This window comes from Lodderomyces elongisporus, chromosome 2 (genome assembly GCF_030384665.1).
Source record: "Lodderomyces elongisporus chromosome 2, complete sequence".
Lineage (NCBI taxonomy): Eukaryota > Fungi > Ascomycota > Pichiomycetes > Serinales > Debaryomycetaceae > Lodderomyces > Lodderomyces elongisporus.
Genome location: NC_083674.1, coordinates 835,207 through 859,515, shown reverse-complemented (window position 1 = coordinate 859,515; position 24,309 = coordinate 835,207). Strand labels below are relative to the sequence as shown.

General features: G+C 35.5%; 8 protein-coding genes across 8 annotated transcripts; 5 read left to right on the top strand and 3 right to left on the bottom strand. All coding sequences in view use genetic code 12, as the record gives it.

The window, feature by feature from the left end:
- Nucleotides 1-78: 78 nt before the first annotated feature.
- On the top strand, nt 79-1,548 carry ERF2 (Eukaryotic peptide chain release factor GTP-binding subunit; the record flags this gene model as incomplete). Its single annotated transcript, XM_001526775.2, has 1 exon — nt 79-1,548. One exon carries the CDS (start codon nt 79-81, stop codon nt 1,546-1,548), a length of 1,470 nt encoding a protein of 489 aa, XP_001526825.2.
- A 548-nt stretch (nt 1,549-2,096) lies between these two features.
- DLT1 (Defect at low temperature protein 1) lies at nt 2,097-4,151 on the top strand (the record flags this gene model as incomplete). Its single annotated transcript, XM_001526774.2, has 1 exon — nt 2,097-4,151. The coding sequence occupies one exon, from the start codon at nt 2,097-2,099 to the stop codon at nt 4,149-4,151; it is 2,055 nt and encodes a 684-aa protein (XP_001526824.2).
- A 1,067-nt stretch (nt 4,152-5,218) lies between these two features.
- PVL30_001623 (uncharacterized protein) lies at nt 5,219-6,649 on the top strand (the record flags this gene model as incomplete). Its single annotated transcript, XM_001526773.2, has 1 exon — nt 5,219-6,649. One exon carries the CDS (start codon nt 5,219-5,221, stop codon nt 6,647-6,649), a length of 1,431 nt encoding a protein of 476 aa, XP_001526823.2.
- A 2,846-nt stretch (nt 6,650-9,495) lies between these two features.
- On the bottom strand, nt 9,496-11,196 carry SKS1 (Serine/threonine protein kinase; the record flags this gene model as incomplete). Its single annotated transcript, XM_001526772.2, has 1 exon — nt 9,496-11,196. The coding sequence occupies one exon, from the start codon at nt 11,194-11,196 to the stop codon at nt 9,496-9,498; it is 1,701 nt and encodes a 566-aa protein (XP_001526822.2).
- A 5,399-nt stretch (nt 11,197-16,595) lies between these two features.
- Nucleotides 16,596-18,302, bottom strand: GAL1 (galactokinase; the record flags this gene model as incomplete). Its single annotated transcript, XM_001526771.2, has 1 exon — nt 16,596-18,302. The coding sequence occupies one exon, from the start codon at nt 18,300-18,302 to the stop codon at nt 16,596-16,598; it is 1,707 nt and encodes a 568-aa protein (XP_001526821.2).
- Nucleotides 18,303-19,622: 1,320 nt separating this feature from the next.
- GAL10 (UDP-glucose-4-epimerase) lies at nt 19,623-21,674 on the top strand (the record flags this gene model as incomplete). The annotated part of the gene is made up of 1 exon (XM_001526770.2): nt 19,623-21,674. The coding sequence occupies one exon, from the start codon at nt 19,623-19,625 to the stop codon at nt 21,672-21,674; it is 2,052 nt and encodes a 683-aa protein (XP_001526820.2).
- A 348-nt stretch (nt 21,675-22,022) lies between these two features.
- Nucleotides 22,023-22,589, top strand: PVL30_001619 (uncharacterized protein; the record flags this gene model as incomplete). Its single annotated transcript, XM_001526769.1, has 1 exon — nt 22,023-22,589. One exon carries the CDS (start codon nt 22,023-22,025, stop codon nt 22,587-22,589), a length of 567 nt encoding a protein of 188 aa, XP_001526819.2.
- Nucleotides 22,590-22,711: 122 nt separating this feature from the next.
- Nucleotides 22,712-23,698, bottom strand: PVL30_001618 (uncharacterized protein; the record flags this gene model as incomplete). The annotated part of the gene is made up of 1 exon (XM_001526768.2): nt 22,712-23,698. One exon carries the CDS (start codon nt 23,696-23,698, stop codon nt 22,712-22,714), a length of 987 nt encoding a protein of 328 aa, XP_001526818.2.
- Nucleotides 23,699-24,309: the final 611 nt, after the last annotated feature.

Below are 24,309 nucleotides of genomic sequence, written 5' to 3'. Positions count from 1 at the left end.
TAATCTTTTATCTTCGCGATCTTTTCTCAAAGCTGCTATAGTGTTTATCATAGCCATAATCGTCAAGAAAATGCTGATATGAGTACACGAGGACAAGATTCAACAGATGACCCGACATATAAACTGGGTTCATCGTTGAATCGTTCTTACTTGACTCCACCAGCCAGAAGTTCCCCGCGCTTGCAACAGCTGAACTACGAGGATGACATTGATGACTTTGACAATACTTTTGTTGACGAAAGTGGAAGTGGTAATGAGAATGGCATTTCGAATGGCATTTCGAATGAAAATACTGATGCAAATGCTGATCGGACAAGAGATATGAGATTATCATTTTGGCATCAATTTGTCACCAACTGGTTGATCATGGACCCTGTGCTACTTGAAAAATATAAAAGCAGGAGTAACAGAGTTTGCAAGAAGAGATACAAGAACAATTTTGTAAAAAACTACAAATTGAATTCAAATGCAGAAACATCAAAGTTTTTTTATTTCTTTGGTGCAAGATTACAAACTACTAAAGCAAAGCCAATAAACGTCATCACCATGGTATTAATCATCGTCCCCTTGGTCATCTACTGTGTTTTTGAAGCAAAATGGCAGTGGCATAATGTACTGCCTGCTATAGTGCTTGTCTTTATTTACCTTTGGCTCCTAACATTCATGAACTTTTGCAAAGCAGCAATGTCTGACCCTGGGATCCTTCCTCGCAACATTCATTTGCCAAAAACATTAGAGAGTGGAAAAATAATCAACCCTCCCGAGGAGTATTTCAACACAGTCACTCTTCCAACATTTTCCAAAAGTAGTGGTATGAATGGTAATGTAGACAAAGTCAGCGTCAACAACACCAACACCAACAATAACAATAACAATAACAATAGCAATAACAATAACAATAGCAGTAGTAATAATATTGGCAATAATAATGGCGATAGCAACACCACAGCCACTACAACGCTGGGGGTCCAAGTGAAGTATTGTCAAACATGTCATATATGGAGACCAGCACGTACGAGTCACTGCAGCACTTGCCAAGTCTGTGTTCTTAGCCATGATCATCATTGCGTGTTTTTAAACAATTGTGTTGGTGAGAGAAACTATAAATATTTTTTATGGTTTTTGCTATTAGCTTGTATTACATGTTGCTATTTGATAATTGTGTCAATTGTGCAACTATGTTATTATAGAATTGGTAGAGTTGACGAGATTCATGATTGGTTTCTGTCAATTGGTCATTTCCCACTCAGTTTATTCTTAGCAGTTTATGGTATAGTGGCCTTGATCTATCCTTTGTTACTATTAGGCTTTCACATTTACTTATCTTCACAAAATATAACTACTAGAGAGTATTTAAATTACGTTTACCGAAGAAAACATCTAATTTTTGTCAACGCGTTTGATACGCACTCGATGATTAAGAATTTATATATCAATTGGGTGGGAAAGTCTGGTGGTGTAGGACTTTCTGGTATCCGCGATGTATACATTGAAGGTGATTATAGATTTGCCGAGGTAAAGCCATTGCAAACATTTGTTATAGGATAAGCCAATTTTGATTATATGTATATAAATCGATAATTACATGAATATAAGTGCCAATTTCGTGAGTCTACATTGTGAGTCTACATTGTGAATCTGCTTTGTGAGTCTGCTTTGGGAACCTGTTTAATATTCTTAATGTGGTAATCTGCGGCTTGATAATAATCATAGCTTGAAGTACACTTTAAGGCGGCTATATCTCCAAGTGGTAGCGAAATGTAATTGTCCTTGCAATTTCTTTTTTTTTTTTTTATTGCAGGTTGCCAGATTTGGTAAACGTTTAGTGCACCTACTCTTTGAAAAAGATTACATCATTAACATTGCCATTCAGTTAAAGATTGGCATACTACGCCATTACTTACCGACTCATCATCTGGAAAAAGATTATTTGAAAACCACTACTACTTTATTTTCATGGTGTGACAACGTACATATAGAACTAAGAAACAAAAAGTTGGTGAAAAAAATAAAACCATCAAAAACAAAAAACGACAAAAAAAAAGAAAAAGAAAAAGAAAAGATAACAAGAACAAAAAGTTGTATACTTATCTGAGATGGAAGAACGACGAGGGAGTGTTGACCATATTCAACAAGTGCCTTCACATCGTGCCACACAACACGATGGGCATCTACGACATAGAGATGAACAGTTACAAGACGATCAGCTACTTCGAAGAAACCTTTCATTCCAAAGCCTAAATAATTATCGTCTTGATTCTCGCCCTACATCGCCTAATTTGACGTTAAGTCTACCACGCAGACGCACTACATTCAGATCATACTCGAATTCACATTCGCCTCCGCTGATACGATCGATCGACCCACTCGATTCTTCTTATCATACCAATGGTGCTGCTTTACTGGGTGATCCGGGTCATCATGAATTACTGGCATATAGAGGAGAAAACTTAAAAAGCGTTAGCCTTGCACCGACGGGTAGTAATGTATCACACTCTACTACTACTGCTACCGGTAGAGCATCATATTTGTCTCCATTGGACAGGGCGGTTACTACATATACGTCAGTTGTTGGCTACCCGTCGAAGAAGACCACTGGATTTATGAGGTTTCTGAATCGTATAGCAAGCTGGCTATACTCCATTTCGCTATTCATTGTGATTGTACTAATGTTGGCGTTTATTGCAGTAACACCGGTTGATGTTATTGCTCAAACATTTACGACAAATAGCTCGATTGCAGTCAAGACCTTTATTGTGATTATTGTGTGTGTTGCCTTTGTGGTCATTTTCTTCCTCATATACTTGGTACGAGTTTACAAATTCAAAGTGGCAATGAACGAAGTTCCCTTGAAGTCGCTATACATTCCATTCGAAAATGATTTCCCTAGAGATGTTTTCAAGTATATCGATTCCAAATTGAAAGAAAGTCACGACGTGGCACAATTGGCGGGTCCGTTGCACCAATGTGGCTTGATTAACCACCCAGGATTGTCTCCTCCAGAGTACATACAGAAGAGAGATTCTGGTGGAAGTGGCGATATGCTGGGAAAGTTGCTTCCCCCAAATATGCAGTATGAGGATGTTTTGCAAAGTTTTGCTGATAAGTTCTATGATGGAAAGCTTCTCACTGATGCCGATTTACCAATTCATTTTTCCATAAGAGACATAATTTTGTATTTGTCGGAGCAGGTTTCGGAAAACGCCAAAACAAATGAGGAAGAATCATCAAATCTTTGCAACCAGCTTGATGTTGACAAGTTGATTGCTATATATGAGAAATGTCGATTTAGTCCCGACTTAATAACAGAGAAAGACATGTTTTATTTCATGTTGGATTTTGACAAGTTTGCTCGGATATGCCAAAATGATTATCGGTCGAAAATGCCCAAGCGTATGCTGCGTGCAACAAGGCCGTCGCATTCGTCTACTAACTATGATATTGATGAAAATGGGTATATCTCGAGCAGTGATAGGAAATATTATAGTAGTGCGATATTTTACGATACTGGCGACGAAGAAGATGAGGAAGTTCCTCATAATTATCCTCGCGGAAGCAAGTATGACTATGATTATTTTGATTCCGATACTTCATCAATGGGCCGCGAGCATAATGAGCATGTTCATCGAGGTATTCACCCAAGCCATCTTGCAGTTTCGCCTCTAGTTCGTCAAATGAGCCCTTTCGATCATAGACGCCCCGAAGACCAGTTCTACACAAATGTTGATTACGAGCAAGAGCAATCTTTGTATAATGATCGCTACAACAATGATGATAATGACGATAATGACGAGCGCCGCTCTTCACTTCGGTTGTCGAGACGTGCGAGTGTTAGTAGTTCAAGATCAGTGATTCGTAACAAACTTGCCTTGCAAAGCAAACACACATTGCTGAACTTGAGATATGATGATGGAGAAAATGATGCAAACTCATTGACGAGAAACAAATCGGGATACATTACAGACTCAGAGAATGATGAGTTTGACGAAAATGAGTTTGGCGTGGTAGATCATAGAGGATTGAGGAAGGATTACAAGGTAAAAAAAAGACCTAATGCATTTGAAGGAGTACCAGTAAGGATTGTGATTAATGATGAAGAGCCCAATGAGGATACTGAGAGGCATGAAAGAAAGCATGAGTTTGAAATTTAAGTAATCACATGGGGGGGAGTCAAAATCATTTCAATGATAGAAACAGTAACAGCTGTAGCTGACAAATAAACATGCGGCATAATGAAGTAGGTAGAGAAAAAAAACTTGGGCTAGTTTCATTGTTTTAGAGAAAAGGGCTGCCTATGGGATCGGAGACGAAAAAAAAAAAAATAAGATGCATGCATTTGCTAATTTTAGTTTGCTTTATTTATAGAAGTGCTAGTAATACCTGGCATAAATATAGAAAACAGGTGTATTTAACCACCAGAATGATCTTTTTTTTTCCAAATCATTTATCTAAAACGTGTAAGTGCTTTGATTCTATTCTACTTCATAGTTAGTTCGTGTTTGTTCTTGTATATTCGTTTATTCATTTATTTGTTTGTTACTTTCGTTTTAGTACAATTGTTATAAACAAGGAGTATTGCAGGAAATAAGCTCACGTGAGCCAAAAATATCAAAATTTTGCGACAGTTGGCACATCTAACCGATATTTTATTTTTCATAAACAAGAAAACAAAAAAAAAATAATAATAAAAAAATAAAAATCAACACGGTCAAATTGTGGAACTGAATTGGATCAAAAAATATCAAATCACCAATCAGCTAGTATATATAACATTTGGAATTGATGAAGGTTCTTTTCAGCTAATTATTGAAAAACTAACATTCCAAAAAATTAAGATTTTGCATCACGGTTGTCTTAATTGACTTGATTTATTGCATGGGTTTTGCGAATTCAAAAAATTACACATTTTCCCCATCTGCTTCACGCAAAACTTTGAATTCAGCACAAGAGTCAAAGCCTTTACCATAATTCATAGCCGGTATTCACCTATATTCACAAAGTTGCATACGTGCACACGATCACATAAATTGAAATAAAAAAGAAAAAAAAAACACGACAGCATTAGCATTGATTTTGCATTGTTCAGACACATTCTGTTCTTTCTTACCTTGTAAATTATAAAAGATAAAAGATTCAAAAACTTTGAATGTTTCAAACAATAATGGCAAATAACCAACAAAGCTTTTCCTCACTCCTCAGGCGTCAACTCCAGCAACAAATGCGTGCTTCCCCACAACAACAACAACAACAACAACAACAGCAGCAGCAACCACAGGGGTCCTCGTCATATTCGCATCTTTTACCTACAGAACTATTTTATTACTTATCCTTCTTACCATCACTTCAATCCACAATCAATACGTTTATGACATTCACTCCATTGTTCAGTTATGGAACCACGTGCTATTCGATATACCGGAAACGTACATCGCGTGGTTTTAGTATCGATATCTGTGGCACGATGTTTTTAGCGTCGATATTGCGTTGTTTTTATTACGTCTGCTCGCCCTTTGAAATTACTTTGCTAAGACAGAGTTTGGTAATGATTGGGATTCAGAGTGTGTTGTTGTATATTAGTCTACGTTATCGTGAAGGATCTAATGGTGATGTAGTTGTAGCAGGAGATGGGCGTGGAAGAGGAGTTATTGGGGAAACGTATGATCCTGAATTATTATCGCCATTGCCTTCGTTTAAAACAGAGCTCAATCGAGATTTGCCACGCCGAATGTCGTCATCGACACTTATAACTAATCATGTTGATTATTCCAAGGAGGGATTCTCCAAATATACATTAGACACAGTATTGAGTCAGCTTGCGCTCTACAAGGCGTATTTAGTTGTTGGTTTCAAACAAACACTACGTTTGTTTGATGTGTACTATCGTCGGCCAGGTTTGTTTTGGCAATGGTCAAAGCAATCGACGTATTGGTACTTTCTTTTATCTTTTACTGCATTTATTGGAAGTTTAACTGCAATTTTCCATGATTCAACGACATATGCCAACATTATTGGGATATCTGGCTTATTTATCGAATCGTTGTTGCCACTTCCACAAATTCTTATGTTGAATAGGTTGAGATCTGTTGATGGGTTTAAAGTGTTGCTTTTGTTATCATGGCTCGGTGGCGATTGCACGAAATTGTCGTATTTGCTTTATGGCACTGATGATGTTAGTGTGATTTTTATTCTCGCAGGGTTGTTTCAGATGAGCTTGGATATATTTATCGCTGTGCAGTATGTTACGTTGAAATATTATTATGACCAATTTTGGAGAAGAGACAATTATGTTCCACTTGGACCTGTTGTTGGGGGAGCTGGTGTGAATGCGTTTGCCAATACGAATGGCAATGCAAGTAGAAATTCAGAAATGGGACCAAATTCAGATGCACGTTTTGGCACAAATGTTGACTCCATTGATGACATTGTCGATGAATTGATGAATTCACAAAGAAATGGAGCAGGAGGCCAAGGTGGAAGCGGACGTGGAGGTGGCGGTGGATTTGGAAGTGAAGGTGCAGGTGGATTTAGAGTAGGAGAAGGATTCAATGGCGAAAGTGAGGGTGAGAACATAGAGATGAATGTATTTGATAAGGATTTCAAAAGAGTTCGTAGTCGTTCTAGATCCCGGTCAATTATCGGTTCGCAATAGGTTGCATCAGGATATGCTTATAGACTTTAGAATGAAAAATATACTACTTGTAATATACGTGGTTCAGTAGGTGATGATACAAAATACAATGTAGTTTATTGAAATCACAAAGAACTTAACTTAGCCAGCCAGATAAAGAGGCCGTTGAGGTTAGATATTTTTTGCACATTTTAAGATGTTTGTAAAGTACATAACATGTTGCTTGATTTTAGAGCAAAAAAAAAGAAAAAAAAGAAAGATTGAAATAAAGAGCATGATCTATGTCACGTGAGGGTGCTTTTTTCATAAGTTTTCCATTTTTACTAGTCTGAAACTATATACATCTCAAAATACAAAGTGAGAGGAAAGTGAAGGAGGGGAGGGGAGGGGGGGGGGCAGGGCAGGTAGAGGTGTAATGGAGAGTTCAGTGAACTACTTTTCCTTTAGAAACAAATACTGAATGGTAGTTTGAAATCTTCCCAACTTTGTTACAGTATGGGGAAGAACCTTATTGCTCTATTGCAGAAATAAACTAGCGATGACATTAATAGTGGGTTAGGAGAAGGAATAGTAAACATTGAAAATAACAGAGCAAATACACAATTGCTTTGATAATTGCAAAACGTTTAACACGATGTTACTAAATGGAGTATTTTCTTGTCCATTTACCGAGTTCCGAGGAAGTAATAACAGTGTTCTGTTCGAGGATATGGATATACCTTTAATTTCGAAATAAATATATTCTGAAGTACGAAAGGTATCATCAGACTGTGACGACTCTTGTGTATCTCAATAATATGACCAATAATTATGGAACAAACAAACGAATGCTGCATTCTACGATGTAAAATAATATAAAACATTAAAAAAACCAAAAATTGCAACATTGATGCCAAAAAAAGGAGAATAAATGGAAAAAGAAAAAAAAAAAGAAAAAAAAAGAAAAAAAAGAAAATGGTATCAAGCATCCTCGGTCGTCTTCTTCTTCTTCTTCTTCTTCCTCGTCTTCCTCTTTTTACTTTTCCCTTCTTGCCACTTACTCGTGAGAGTATCTCTTTTTCAATTTTGGAGTTACTATTTTCCAATTAACCTCGGAAAAATATACTCCGATGTGCTCATCCTTTGATGTAAACAATTTAGTTTTCCATTTCAAACGTTTGATAAGTTTTGATATCGTTCATCAACGGTCTGTCAATATGTCATTCATTTGCGCAACCGTTTATGTTCTTTTTTTTTTCTTTTTTTTTCTTTTTCCGTTTACAAAACAGTTGTATTTTTTTATTGTGTAACGCTGGTACTTCTGAAGACTTTATAACGCAATAACATTTATATAAAATATAAACACAACTGACACCACAACTTCTTTATTAAATTTAAAGAGCACGTGAGTAAACAATACACTATTTGGCTTAAAGTGGGACACACGCCTTGCCATGCTACAAAGTCGCAATGTCTGAAATGGCTGAAAATGGCTGAAATACTGTTTTTTTTTTGCAGGTTTGTATACATTATCAAAGAGTACGCATGAACAGGAATTAAGAAGTTTTCAAATCCGAAATAATAGAAAAAAAAAAGAGCCGAAAACTAATAGGAAGATTCACACAAATGATAAACCATCAAAACGAATGGGAATATTTTTGTTTCCCTGCTTTTTTGTTGTTTTGTTGTTTTTGCTTTTGTAGTATGTTCTTTTTTGCCAAAAAATAAATAGATAAATAAAAAAAAAGAAAACAAATTTCATTTTCCATTGCCATTCGCAATTGAAGAAGAGATTATCCATTACCATCAAAGGCTGTGCTATATAACATCAACCTCGGAGATTATGCACCTCAATCACCAAAATTTGATGAGCACACAAAAAAATAAAAAGGGATGGAAAAGATATATAAATAAGGAAAAAAAACTCCTGTTCCAAATATACTTTTACATACAACCACGGTCATTCTACCAGGAAAATGAGTTAATCAGTATGACATTAGAAATGAGTAAGGTCATTTTCCATGATTATGTAGCAAAAATACCATGTTCTTTCGTTTTATTTTGTTTTTTGTTTTTTTCCTGTTTTACAAAACTTGGCTATGTCCCCGTTTGGTTGATAGTTTTCCAAGATATAATACGCAAACCTCTTGTTTTTTTTATTTTTTTATTTTATTTTATTTTTAACAAATACTTCATTCTTTTTTTGCAAGACTTTGAATAGCGTTAATAAAATTGTTGTCCCTTTTTCAAATTCAACAGCGCAGATCCTCGGCAGTAACGGGGGTACCTAGTTTCCATAGCACCAAAGGAGTTCACCACAACTACTACCATCGTAAAAAATCGGAACACTGAATCTAGAATTGAATAACAAAAAATAAAAAAAATAAAAAAAATAAAAAAAATAAAATAGAGAAAGGGCTACATATAATGTTACACAAACACAAATTGGCTCAAATTCCTTAATTCCTTTGCTTCCTTTTCTTTTTTTTTTTTAACTATTTCCATTTATTTTCCAAACTTGTTCCGATTTACTCCATCTCCGTAATCGGTACATCTACAACTCAGTTCAAGTCTTTTCAAATCAATGAGTGATATAGTATTAACTAGTTCTATATACGTTTACCATCATCACCATCATCATGATTATCATGCAAAATTTATCGTAACAGTCATTAAGATTAAAATTAAAATTAAAAATTTAATTTGGTTTAGTTTGTTTCTGCTTTTGTTTTTGGTTTTGTTTTTGGTTTTGTTTTTGGTTCAATTCAGTATAGTTTGGATACTCATTATCAAGAATCCTTGTCACCTCTTTCTTTGTTTTCTATACTTTTTTTTTTCCTCTTATATCTTTTTTTTTTAATTTTCAAATTGTTCATGCTCTTCATTTTCTAATGAATAGCATCAAAGGCAAATTGTGGTAATGTGCTTTGGCAAATCTTTTTTGCATAAGCTTTAGCATCTTGTAAAAAATATTCTTTAAGTTGTGGGGTTTGTTCCTTTGGTGTGATGGGCAATTGTGCTGTGTTCAAAGTGGACTCGTCAGCTTCATCTGCGTCAATGTAATCGTCATCCTCATAGTCTGTATACTCCTCATCCACTTCGTAATCTTCCTCGTTATCCTCATCTTGCACGTCCTCTTCATCCTCCTCTTCAAATTCACTGGCGTAGGAGTTGTATGCTGTTGATTCGGGTGGTGTATACAATTGTGGGTTTGGTGCATGTGGTTGTTGACGATGTTGTTGTTGACGATGATGATGCTGTTGTTGCTTGACGCCATAACTGTGTGAATGGGTGTCTTTGAAAAAGTTACAACGAATGATTTCCTTGTAGAGGCTAATGAGGTCGATTCTACTGTTTGGGTTGAGCACAAAAATCTTATTGAGCAACGTGTTAAACTGGTGTGAAATAGGCAAGATGGTTGACAATATTGCCTTGTTATTGTTCAAAATATAATTCTTAAACACATCGTTATTTGTCTCAGTAAAAGATGCAACGGGCCATGGGTTTCTGGAGCATGTGATATTGATAAACAATACGCCAAGTGACCAAATATCGCCTGCAAGTGTGGGCAAATATTTACAATTGGATTCGTTAAAGGCATTGGTCTTCATCATCGTGGGGTATTGAGACATGTCAACCAAGCTCTTGATCAACTTGTTTGTATTAAAATTGGTTGTCCTCTCAGGAGCCATGTAAAATGATGATCCTCGACAAGCATTGCAACAAATCAAGTCCGATTCCATCGCCAAGCCAAAATCAATCAACACCAAGTGGAGTTCATTATAGTCAATGATGCTATTGGAGTCCATGGGTCTTTTGTAGTTTGGATTGTATCGCACCATAATGTTTTCTGGTTTTAAATCACAATGATATACAGAGTTTTGATGACAGTACTCAATGGCGTCAACTAATTGAAGCATGGCATTTTTCATCAACAACTGCTTTTGGAAGCTTGGTTGATGCTTTTGGAAAATTTGTTTATCGATAATGTTGCCAAACAAGTCTCCTTGTTCAAAGTAGTCTAGGAGAATGACAATGGCAAAGTTTTCCAAATTGAACACTTCATGGATAGTAGCGACATTAGGGTGTTCGTGTACTTTCAAGTGTAATGCAATCTCTGTTAAGAAAGGACAGTCATGTCCTTGGCTCTTGATATACTCAAAGTTTATTGAAGCTGGGTTGGGTACTAAATGTGTAAGAAAGTAGTTGTAAAAACGAGCTTGAATCTGTTGTTTGTTAAGCTGCGATGATGACGATGTTGCTGTTGCTGTTGTTGTTGTTGGTGTTGCACTAGGTGAGTTTGTAGCTGATGGTAATGGTGGTTGTTTGAGCACCATCTTTGCTGCGTATTGTCTTCCTGTGTAGATGTTTTCAACCAAGTATATGAGTCCATAGGTGCCAGCACCAATCTTCTTCACAAACCGGAGCTCCTTATTGAACATGTATCCGTCCAACATCATGTTAGTATTGGGTTTCTGTCTCTTTGCCAGCGGTGAGCTCGGTAATGACAACGGTCTTGTCTGTGTTTGTGGAGTATATGGTGTTGTAATTGACTGGGTATCAATTAGTGGTAGTAGATTAAGTGTCATTTGTCAAAGTATAGCGATTGTTACAGGATATAAAAGTAAATCAGTCAGATATCGATTAGTGTAGTAAAGATTAGAAGACTAAAATAAAAGAAGATAGAAAAAAGGAATAAAGAAAATAAAAAAGAAGAAAGAAGAAAACATTCAAAAAGAAAAAGATACCAGGAACCAGGGCAGTAAAGGTGGGGAGGAATTCATCGGTATATATATATATATATATTCGTTTGTATGTATATACGTATATGTATGTATGTATCTTTTTGTCTCTCTTGTACTACTAGTGAAATGTGAGTAATGGTTGTTGGTGAAATTGCGAATTGCGAAAATGTGGTTGTAAACGATGTTCCGGCGTTATAGGCCGTGGTACTTCATGTACTGCACTTGGCTTGCATGCCGTGGGCCATGTGATAAAAAAAAAAAATAAAAAAATAAAAAAATAATAAAATAAAAAAAATAAAAAAATAAAAAAATAAAAAAAATAAAAAAAAATAAAAAAAAATAAAAAGAAATCAAAAAATAAAAAAAAAGCTTACAGACGGATAATCAGAAATTCATTGAGATTAAAAAAAAATAGACAGTGGAAAAACAGCTAACCAAAAGTACTATTGTTTCTTTTTCCATACCAGGAGTTAATAGGATTTACAATTGCAAAGAGACAAAGAGGCAAGGAGGTAACAGACTCTGAAATATTTCTATACTAAGAACATCTTATGTTAAATACGGAGCTTGCTCTGTGAAGGTGACTAGCAAATCTATCTCATTCAACTTTTATTTTATTTTTTTTTTATTTTGGCCCTACTAATTCTCTATACTTCCACCTACCCGCGCCATTCCCTCCCTTCTTTTTTCCAATTTATTTTTTGCCCCTTCTTAGTTCTTGATTCTTGGTTTTCTTACATCTATTCGTCTTTTGTCACTTTCTCTCTATATTCTTAGTCACTGAATAAACTTATTTTTTTTGTTTGCAAGACAAGAGACGAACCATTGAAAAACAAAAAAAGAAAGAAGAAAAAAGAAAAAAGAAAAAAGAAAAGAAAAAAGCGAAAAAAAGAAGCTCACGTATATATCAGATTTCCCAACTCCTTCCACTATTTTTATTTGCAACTTTTATCTCATCTGACGACAAATTCTGGAATTCTTGGTACTCAGCTCATGTTGCACAACAAAGTAGAATGGCTTGCCCTAGAATTGAAATTTGTATGTAACCTTAGTCTATTATCTACTTCGTTTTTATTTTTATTTTTATTTTTATTTTTATTTTTATTTATATTTTTATTTTTATTTTTAATTCTTTTATTTTCTGGTTTGGGTGGTATGATCTTGTTGCGCTACCTCTATTCTCACAATCGTGGAATAAGAATCGCATGTTTTCCAAGTAGCTTAAGTTTTACGTACAAAGAAAAGATTGAAAAAAAAAGGAACAAAAAGAAAAAGGAAAAGAGAAACTGGCTATTGTGAAAGGGTAGAAGATCGAAATATTATTGTTCCACATGATATAATCTCTCATTGAGAAAAGTTTATTAACCCAAGAACAACAACAACAACAACAATAATAATAAAAATAAGAAGAGTAAGATTAAAAGTAGTAGTGGAAATGATAAGAACACCACCACCCAGCAACAATAGGAAGAAACAACAGGAAGAAAAGAATCGAATTATCACAGCCTCTTCCAATTGACCCACAAACACCTGTTTTGGCTCTGACTCTGTGTGTTTTCAATTTTGACAGCAGATTGTTTTTTGTCCAGCTTCAACCAATTCTAGACTGAAGCATCGCATTCGTTTACGCTTTGGGATTATTGTTCTGTTTTGAACTCCGATACCAGAAGCATGTGAAAATTTTTACTCTTCCTCTCTCTGTTGAGGCAATTCGTTTTTTCTATATCTTTTTTTTTCTTTCACAATCATTTCCGTAGAAGCACAAGGTGTTAAAAATATTATTCGCGAACCTAGATGAGAAAGGCTTCCATGGCATAGACTATGTGTCACATTCTATTTATAATATGGTAATATTATACCGGATAAACAAATAATACATATTTAGCTTACCTAAAAAAGTGTATACACTATGTAGCTCCAAAGTATTCTAAAGTACTCTATGGAATAATATACTACTGGTCTCTGCCGCATTCTTGCCTCCTTTTCCATTTTTTCTTTTTTTTTTTTTTTTTTTTTTTCGGGAATACCAATAAACTCTTTATTTAAACGTTCAAACGCGCTAGGTACTTGTATCCTCTCAAACTCCCTGTCATCTTCGTCCTCATTCCTTTACTTGGCTTTCAAAAACAAAAGAATGTAGGCTAAAGCAAAATAAGGAAAAAAGAAAAGAAATCAAGGAAAAATAAAGAATATAAAACATGCAACACGCAAAATGAAATGCAACAACAAAAAAAGTAGAAAGATTGTGTTTGCGGACTTAAAGCAAGATCATAAGTAAATGCTTTGACATGTATGTTTTTTCTTTTTTTTTTAAATTATACTCCCCTTTGCACTCTTGTCTAGAACTAACTACAAGCCCCTAAAATTTTCAGATGCAAAATTTAGCAACTTCGCCACCAATTGTACACATTTGCAAAAGCCACAACTTACTGGATTCACTGCTTGCTACCGATTTCTCTACGACCACCACTACCAATGAATTCAACCTTCTCATACACACAAAAACCTTTCTGTTGTTCCTCTCCGTCTTTCGCTCTATACTCTTTCTTCTAGTCTAATCTATTACATTTTACAGGAAGTATAGAGTTCTCACAAGGGGTCGAGGTCATTCTTGTGCTGCTATCGGAAAGTTCAGGAAGTAAGTCGATGCAAGCACGTGTCATGCTGCAAAAATGAGCAGGCCAGATAAAAAAAAGAGAGAGAAAGACAGAGAGAGAGAAAGCTAGCGAGTCAGGGGACTTTGGAAAGATGATCTTGTAGTAGTAAAGCAATAGTAAAAGTAAAAAAAAAATTCAAAATAAAACGAAAAGAAAAGGAACGAACGAAGGTCTCAAAGAAAGAACATGATTTCTTTGTTTTCTTACTTTCTTCATTTTCCCTTTCCCTTTCCCTTTCCCTTTCCCTTTCTTTTCTGTTTTCCAAAACTCATAGTATGTGAGTTGATTCGTGTGGGCCAACTCTATGACTGTTCGTAGTATTAAAAAGAAAAAGCAATCCCGCAAACTAATCTACATATGTTGCCATTTTCCTCTAGTTGATGTTTGCCTTTTTTTGGTTTTTATCGATATTTTAATTTCGAGTGATCTCATTCCTCGCTTCTTTTTTCCATTTTGCTCTTTTCCTGACATTCTTTTATTTCAATTTTTACTTTATTTTCCGCATCTCCCGATTAGGAAGGCACGCCATATAGATTGTATTTAACCTCGGTAGAGCGAATTTATACTCATTGGTTGAATTAGATGAAACTTGCTACTAATAACTTTCTTTTTTTTTTGCAATCCAATGTGGTAAGTTTATCATCTTAACGATTGCTTGGGTGTTGCCTAATACTCACAAGCAAATAAGCAATTAAGCAAATAGTAAATTCATTAACCTCACGTGGTTTTCTTCTTTATTATTATTCTTTGTTTCTTCTTTTTTTTTCCACTTTTTTTCTTTATCTATTAAACAACTGACCTTGGTGTCTTGTCTACTTTTCGACTTGCAGAAAGATCCCTTGTCGTAAATTCTCTTGTCTGTTTCTGCGCACAATTGAGACACTGTCTAGTGTATACTCTCCGAATTAGGCAATTGAATATTATTAAAATAATTTTCTTGTTTTTTTTTTTTCCATAATTTTTCCATCATATTCAGTATGTCGGAGTTAATGTTATGTAACGAAACCCAATTTAGAATATCCCATGAAACTCATGAAACCATTTTTTTTTTCGATTCCATCATATCATTTCCATGCTATCTGTACAAACTAGGTTACATCTCACCTTAATTCCGAAAAGAAGAAATCATAACCATTGCCCAATATCTTTTTGTAGAAGAACCAATACAACTTTGATAGTCCCTACAGTGCAACAAAATATTGTACACTGTATAACTTCAATCTCCGTTCATAGCATATGATAGATCAATGGCAAAAAAGTCAAAAGACTTGTTCATAATTACGGCAAGACAAGCAGCAACTGAGCTTCAAATAAAGAAGGGAAAAAAAATAAAACAAAATAAAACAAAATAAAAACAATAAAGAACAACTAATTTGAGGAACAGACAGAGATACAATAAGGGTATGAAAATGAAATAGTATTTTTTTTTTTAAAAAAAAAAAAAGAAAACAACAGAAACAACTGTGTCACAAGCTTTGTGGTGTGCTATACAACAAAAGCAATGAAAGGAATATAATCTAGAAACTTACTTAGCATTTTCATTGGTTTCCTCTAAATTGAATTTTAACAAAAATAACTGTATCAAGTCCATTCGCCTCATACTACTTTTTTTTAATCGCTTATGAATAGATTCCAAACTTGCTTATAGGTGCAACTCTAGAACTTTCAATGATCAGCACGCATTTATCTACAATGCAAAAAAAAAAAAACGAGAATCTGTGTTTAAATATTCTAGAACCAAACACCTTTCCTTCCCCTCCCTTCTTCCCAAAACAAAATAAAAAAATTGAAAAAATAAAAAAATAAAAAAATAAAAAGAACAACCATGAGCCCTTTCAAACCCTCTGCATCGTAACCTCTTTTGATAACTGGTTATGAAAGCCACAATTACACTTTGTGTTTCGCCGCATACTGGTGAAATGAAAAGAGGAAAGAAACTTAAAATTGAAATTAAAATTTAAAAACAAAAAGACTTGAACCACGTTCTTGGATTTAGCATGTGATATTAATTGTATGGTATGTGCTATCCTTTATGTATATCACTATCGCTATCGTTATCGTTATCGTGATCGTTATCGTGATCGTGATTGTTGTCGATGTTGAGTTTGGTATTTTTTTTTACACGATAGGTTAGTTAAAATCATATTAGCTCGTATTGATCATCAACGACTCACGTTGTTTTAGGTACAACTGGTTTCTGGTTTTATCCTTACCGCTACCCTCTTTCTCCTTTTTGTAATGCTGATCAGCGCTTTTCCTTCTTCTTTTTTTTTTTTCTGTCATCGTCTGAAAGGCTCAAACGGTACAGAAAATAATTTGAATTGTATTGTATTGTATCTTTTGTCTTTTGCTCTCTTGTTCACTTTGAAAATAATTGGCATGTGACAAAAAAAATTTGGAATGTTGCACAGATATCTACATATACATACACGATTCAATGTTGTTGAAACTACATGTCCACGTGATTAACTTTTTTTTTTTTTAGTTTCTACACAACAGAGCCAGCTACAAGAGGTCTTCTTGTCCCAATTCAATTTCCCAATTTCTATTTTACTATTTCCTTTCATTTCTTCTCTTACTGCCTAGTTATTTCACATGTTTAATGATACAGCTCCCCATAGCAGGCTGACTGTCGATAATCGCCTCGGCTAATTCAGACTCTTGCACTCCGGGAAATTCCTTCTTGAAATACTCCTTGAAAATCTTTGTTAAATGGGGTAACTTGTCAACAGTGGTTAAATGAACAATTGATCCACCCCATCCAGCGCCAGTAACGCGCGAGCCGTACGAGCCATTACGCAATGCCAATTGACAGATTTCATTCAATTTGTCATTTGATGATTGATTCAATTGATCAAGGTCCTGTTGCGACTCATTCATCAATTGGCCAAATTTAGAAAGAAACTCATTGTCTGAGCCTTGTGACTGTTGTTGTTGTTGTTGTTGTTGTTGTTGTTGTTGTTGTTGCAAAAGCTTCAATGTTTGCAACACCCTCAATGATTCCCTATATACATGCTTTGCTCTTTGGTATAATTGAAGCTTTTCAAATCTCACAGGAAACTTGGAAAGATATTTGCTCTGAAATTCAGTTTCTGTAATTTGTAACTGTTGGCTAGCTTCGGCAACTGTATATCCGTCACTGTCGTGGTTGCCACCTCCATTGCCTTTCTTCAAATAACGCTCAACCTCATCAATCATCTTTTTCACATTTGCTATACCCTGATCCACGTCATCTCCATTCCATTCTCCAAGATATGCATCCATAATACTTCTCAATGATGTAGTGCTCAAGTTTGAATCCTTTACTGCTTTATCCTCAACACCCAATTTCTTTGCAAGTAAATCACTGGCAATGGCCATTTCAACTACTCTCAAATTATAGTGCACCGGTGCAGTTTCATGCTTGTTGGACACTTGCAAACTATTGGTAATTATGAATGTCAAATCCTCAACAGGGAATTGCACTGGTGTTGCTTTCAATTGGGGCTTAAAAGCGATAGCCATTGCATGACCCGTTTCTCCATTCACAGAGGCACATTGATCCATACCGCCATTATTGAGACCAATATAATGTTCGGAAACAACGGTGATTCTAGTCAAATCGGCCTTGGATAAGTTGGTTACTCCTGCAGCATACAAGATTGCAAGTGTAGCAGTAACACAAAACGCAGCTGAAGAAGACAAACCACCACCAGTTGGTACCGAGCCATCAAAACACATCTTCATTCCTCTCAATTTGAAACTAATTGGAGAAGAGGAAGTAGAGGTGCTCACGAGGGTGGATTTTTTAGAGTTTCCTTGTAAATATTTATGAGCAACAATCAATGCACATCGAAAATAGTTTGCCCATCCGTGATGCTCATCCATTTTGATCTCCTCTCCCTCTTTGGGCAAGGCAATGACCTCTCGAGGAAATTCATCACTCTTTGTATTTGTAATGACAATCGAATTATTGACACTAGCATGGTCTTTTTTTTCTTTTTCTTTTTCTTTTTCTTTTTCTTTTTCTTTTTCTTTTTCTTCTTCTTCATCATCATCATCTTCTTCTTGGTTAACAGAAACAGCAGCAACCACATCAACATCAATCGCCATTGGCAATACCGGGAAATAATTGTAATCAATATGATCGCCAATCAAATTCACTCTACCTGGTGATCTAGCAAAAAAGTCAATTTTGGAAGAGGGGAAATTTGTGTGAAACTGTGAAGCTAATGCATCATACCGAAGCTGTTGTGCTTTCTCACTATTTGCGTAAAAGGACAAATCTTCAAATGTTGGAATTGTTGGTGACATGATTGAAAAAAAATATTTTGGCGTAGTCAATGGGTATAACGCTAGATATAAAAAATATATATATAAAAAAATTAAAGAAAAGTAAAATGGGATATAAAAGTTATTCTTCGAGAGGAATTGGTTGGGTATTTAATGTGTTCACATATATTTTCAGTTGAGGCATCCGAGTAATGGTTGTGTTGAGCGATATTTGTTCCGAAGAAAATAAATAACAATGTCTATTCCAAACCTGTATTTATTTTTAATTTGTTTTCAATAATAATTTATTTTTTAGACGCTAAGCATACTTTTTGTCGGAGTACTCTCCACATCCCCCACAGACACTTTTTTCATTTTTTAATGCGCTTCACCACATATGTTGTAGATATTGCAACGTTACATTGACTTTTTTGCCATTTCAACAATCTTTGAGTGTATTGTCGGAAAAAGAAAAAGAAAAAAGATTAAGCATAAACAAAACCTTTCGAAATACAGTTTGTTTTCACTAAACTAAAAAAGATTAGTATGTATTTCTCTAGATTAACAGTTAAATGAAAAATTCAATTTTTTTGTTTCTTTTTCTTCCCTCGATTTTTAATATTAAATAAAACCATAGAGTTTTCTAATAATCAGAACTTGCCATAACATCCATTGGAGCTTTCTTTTCTTTTTTTTTTTTGTTTCTTCTCTCATCCTACCACGGTGTGTGTCTAACTTTTTTTAATGGGATCGCTTACCAATAAACGGTTCAATCTGAACTTTCCCTGTGAGATCAGGTAAGGCACCTCTTGCTGAAAAGAAAAAAAATTAATAAACAAAAAATTAATGAACAAAAAGATTATTATTTTCTATTTTTTTTTTCTCTGGTTTCTTTTTTTTCTTGCTCAGTGTCTGCATTTGCACTTTGTGTAAAGACGCACTTTTTTGGGCTTTTCTCCGCCGCCTCTCCGCCCTCCAATTCAGACACCAAGAAAATACCTGAAATTATTCCGAGAATGTGCCTCGCTGCTTTCCGGTACGCATATCGATTGTATGAGGTTATTGTCAAACCCCACTCGGACACGAAATTTGTTAGTGAAATGGGGTCAAGGGTCAAATTTGCCATAGTCAAGATCGTTGCAACGTTACATTTTTTCTGTTTTCCCGTTTACAGTTTGGATCTTGGATGTATAGATTAATGCATCACAATTGAAAATTTCCAGATCCAATATAAAATAAGCTTATGTTGCTCTCCTGTTCCAACTCAATATTTTCTTTTCTTTTTCTTTTTTTCTACATTCTTTCAATCACGTTTCTCTGCAAAAAAAAAAAATAGACACCAACACATCGAAAATCTTAATAATGGCTGATAAATACATTCTTGTTACTGGTGGTGCAGGCTACATAGGTTCACACACAGTTATTGAACTCATTAATAATGGATACAAGGTGGTCATTGTCGACAACTTATCCAACTCATCGTATGATGCAGTTGCAAGGATCGAATACATTGTTAAGCAACATATCCCTTTTCACAATGTTGATATTCGCAATCATGAACAGTTGGACAAGATCTTCAAAATATACGACATTGTTGGTGTTATTCATTTCGCCGCTTTGAAGGCAGTTGGTGAATCTACAAAAATTCCATTAAAGTACTACGAAAACAACGTCACAGGTACCATAAACTTGATTGATGTTTGCCAAGAAAATAATGTCAAGACTATTGTGTTCTCGTCAAGTGCTACTGTTTATGGTGATGTTACTAGATTTGGTCCTACAGAGATGATCCCCATTCCCGAAGAGTGCCCCATGGATCCAACAAACCCTTATGGTAAGACCAAATATATCATCGAGCAGATTTTGAAAGATGTTCATTCCAGCGACCCTGAATGGAAAGTAGCTATTTTGAGATATTTCAACCCAATGGGTGCTCATCCATCGGGTTTACTTGGTGAAGACCCCTTGGGAATCCCCAATAACTTGCTTCCATATTTAGCACAAGTGGCAATTGGAAGAAGAGAAAAACTATCTGTTTTTGGTAATGACTATAATTCCCACGATGGTACACCCATTAGGGATTACATTCATGTTGTTGATTTGGCAAAAGGTCATATTGCTGCCCTTGATTACTTGAAGCAATTGGAGAGCGAAAAGAAGCAAAAGGGACTTTACAGAGAGTGGAATCTTGGTACTGGTAAAGGCTCAACTGTGTTTGACGTTTACAATGCATTCTGCAAAGCTGTTGGTAGAGAGTTACCATACGAAGTTGCACCAAGAAGACAAGGAGATGTGTTGGATTTAACTGCAAAGCCAAACCGCGCAAACACTGAGTTGAAATGGAAGGCAGAATTGACCGTCGACGATGCATGTAAGGATTTGTGGAGATGGACCACAGAGAATCCCTATGGATTTGAAGTTCAGAATTACAAGTGGGACACTTTTGGCGGGGAAAATAACCGTAAGCACACTTTCACAAATGGTGATTTAGAAGTTAGCCTTTGCAATCGAGGTGCATTGATACAAGATGTCAAGTTTTTAGGGCAACAGTTGGTGTTGAATTATAACGATGCTAAGAATTACAATCTGGACCAGAACCCATATCTTGGAACAACAATTGGAAGATTTACCAACAGGATCAAGGGAGGTGAATTTAAATTGGATGGAGAGGAAACTTTTAAGCTCACTCAAAATGAAGGCAGCAACACTTTACACTCGGGTAAGAACGGTTTCGATAAGCAAGATTTCTTTGGTCCTGTTGTCAAGTTCAAGGATGGGGAATTCAAGGTCGATTTCAAGTTGATTGATAGTGATGGCAATGATGGGTTCCCTGGTGAATTGGAAACTATAGTGCACTACACTATTGGTGCTACTTCAATTGATATTGAATTTGAATCAAAGCTAGTTACTGGAAATGCAACAATCGTCAATTTGACAAACCACAGTTACTACAATATATCCAACAGTGATACTATTGACAATACGCAAATTAATGTATTCACAAACGATGTCTTGGAGTTTGGTTCAGACAAGTTGCCAACAGGAAAAACGATCAAGAAAGAAGTGCCTAGTACACTTTTGACTGCAAATGACTCATTTGATGATTGTTTTGTTGTGTGTGCATCATCCAACTCAATAGATACTAGGTCAAAGACATTGCAGAAACTCATTGAGGCAACACACCCCGAGTCTGTAGTTAAACTCACTATATCATCTACCGAACCAGCCTTCCAATTCTACACCAGTCAAAGTATCGAAAAAACCGGTGGAAAGAATGGGTCTCGAAATGGATTCTGCGTTGAGCCTTGTAGATTTGTTGATGCAATTCATCTCGATGAATACAAAAAACAAGTTGTGTTACAAAAAGGTGAAACTTATGGGGCAAGAACAAGGATTGAATTGAGTAAAAAGTAATAGATTTTGTAGAGAATAATTTTTTTTTTGTTTATATGAAAAAGATATATGGATAAACGATGAATTGGATAAAAATGTTTACAGCTTGTAGAATATTTATTGTCAAGAAAGGAAAAAAAGGTATAAATATCTGAATAAAATAATATCCATCTATCTATCTATCTATCTTTCTATATATTTATATACAAATAGAAATTTAACTAGATATTGGGAAAGAAATGCGACTTGATGTGGGTTTGGATGGAATTATTGTCTCCACGACAAAAAAAAAACACTCCCCATGTTTTCCCTAAAGACCAAGAAAGAAAAAAGTAAAAACACTATTTGAACCAAGCACCAATCCTCATCATGAAAGTCTATTCAATCCTTATATTAAACAAAGCTGGTGGCCTAATATATCAAAATGAGATTCAGCTGGGATTATCAAAGCTAACTGCTAATGATTACCTTGTCTTGGCCGGTACTTTACATGGAGTCCATGCCATCGGCTCTGAGCTTACGTCGTCATTCAACACCAACACCAACAATAACAATAACAATAACAATAATAGTACACCATTTATGAACAATACTAAGTCAAGCACAGAGGAGATAAATTCATTACACAATTCATCGATTTTGACTACTGGAAAACTGCTCAGTGCAGATAGCAATAGACTGGGACTAAAAAGCATAGAGACTGATATCTTTAACTTGTACATTTTTCAAACAACCAGCGGGTTGAAATTTATTTTGATAACGACCCCAAATTTGAATGATGCAGGAAAAAAGCAGACTTCGGAGTTATTTCTGCAGCTATACGTTGCTTATTCGGATTTTGTGATGAAGAATCCATTCTATTCATTGGACATGCCGATCAAGTGCTCACTATTTGACGAGAGAGTACGATCTCTACTACTTTCACTGCTGCTATAAATATGACATAAATACGGTGCTAAGATAGGTTAGTCTAAGCTCAAACGAAAACGAAAAAAAAAAAACGAAAAAAAAAAAGTTGTAAAAGACAAGGACCAATAGAACGTGATACGAACTCGTTTTTATTCTTGTTTTGCATTTCCATAGCTCTGTGACTCTTTTATTAGTTGCAATCCTCGTCTTAAAGAAACCTTTGGCGTCCATCCCAAAGAGTAAATCTTTGATGTGTTCATTGAGTAAAACTTGTCATTGTACTTGCGATCTCGAACATATTCAATATCTACTGAAAACCCAAAGATTTCATTTATTTGATGGACAACTTCTCTATTTTCAATTAAGCTTGCTTCATTGTGTCCAACGTTGTAAATCTCGCCCACACTCTCAACTCTATGCTCAAAGAACAACATTTCTATTGCATCGAGCAAATCTGAAATGTACAAGAACAGTCTCTTATTTTTTCCAGTTCCATGAATCGGTACTTTTTTGCCAGTTTGACCGCATTGCATTACTAGCGGAATCAACTTTTCTGGAAATTGGTTTGGCCCAAACACGTTATTTGGCCTGATAATCGTTATAGGTAACCGGAAGGACTGTTTATATGCTTGGATGAGCAAGTCTGCCAGAGCTTTGGACGCCGAATAAGGGTTTGTAGGATTTAATGCAGATTCCTCGGTAGCAACTTGTGTCTCCCCGTACACTTCGTCTGTTGACATGTGCAAAAAGTAATTAATTTGCGGCAGCAAAAGGCGGAGACACTCGAGCAAATTCTGCGTAGCAATCACATTGTTTTTGGTGAATAGCACCGGATCTAGAAAAGATCTATCCACAGACGACTCAGCAGCAAGATTGATTATGTCTGTAATACCAAAATCTCTGACGAGGTTAATCACCTCTTGGAGGTCTTGCGACAAATCAAGGTGGCAAAATCGAAAGTTTTTGAAGCTTTTCGAAAACCTTTTTATTTCTTCAACATTACTAGCGTAGTTTAGTTTGTCAACACAAACAAAGTAAATGTGTGGGTATTTTGATAGAAAGTGTTGTAACAAGCACGTTCCTATAAAACCAGCGCCCCCTGTAACCAACACCTTCTTATCGTGAAACAGGTCCATTATCTATTGTAGGATAAGTAAATAGAGCAAATATGGGTGAACAATAAACAAAAAAGAATCCAAAAAAAAAAAAGACAAAGAAAACAAAGAAAACAAAATTAAAAGATGAACAGAGTTTGAGAATACAATCAATGAACCAATAATGCGATGGGTTGCCCCTATAGCTGCTTCTTTTCAAATTAGGGCGTGTTCTGCTATACACTCATGATGAATGGCACGAGGCATTTTAAAACTTGTGTCTGATATAAACAATAACGATGAGTACGGTGATGATTGAAATAAGCTAGATATGGATGATGCCATCCATAACCGGATTGCTTGGTGAAAGTACAAAAAGTGTTTTAGCCTGAGAGGCGTTGTGTCTTGTTTCTCCCCCACTGTCGGAATAACTATTTCTTGCTCCTCTTTATTTTTTATTGTTTATTTTTTAATTTTTCTCCAGTGTCCGGGGGCACTTTAAAAAAATAAAGAATTTCTTTTTATTTTGATCCTCAAATGTAACGTTGCAGTGAGATTTGAGAAAAATGTCTGCATAAACCGAAAGATCCTCCACGCGTACACGCACAAATGTGCATCCTTCCGTTATTTTTTCTTTTTTTTTTCTTTTTTTT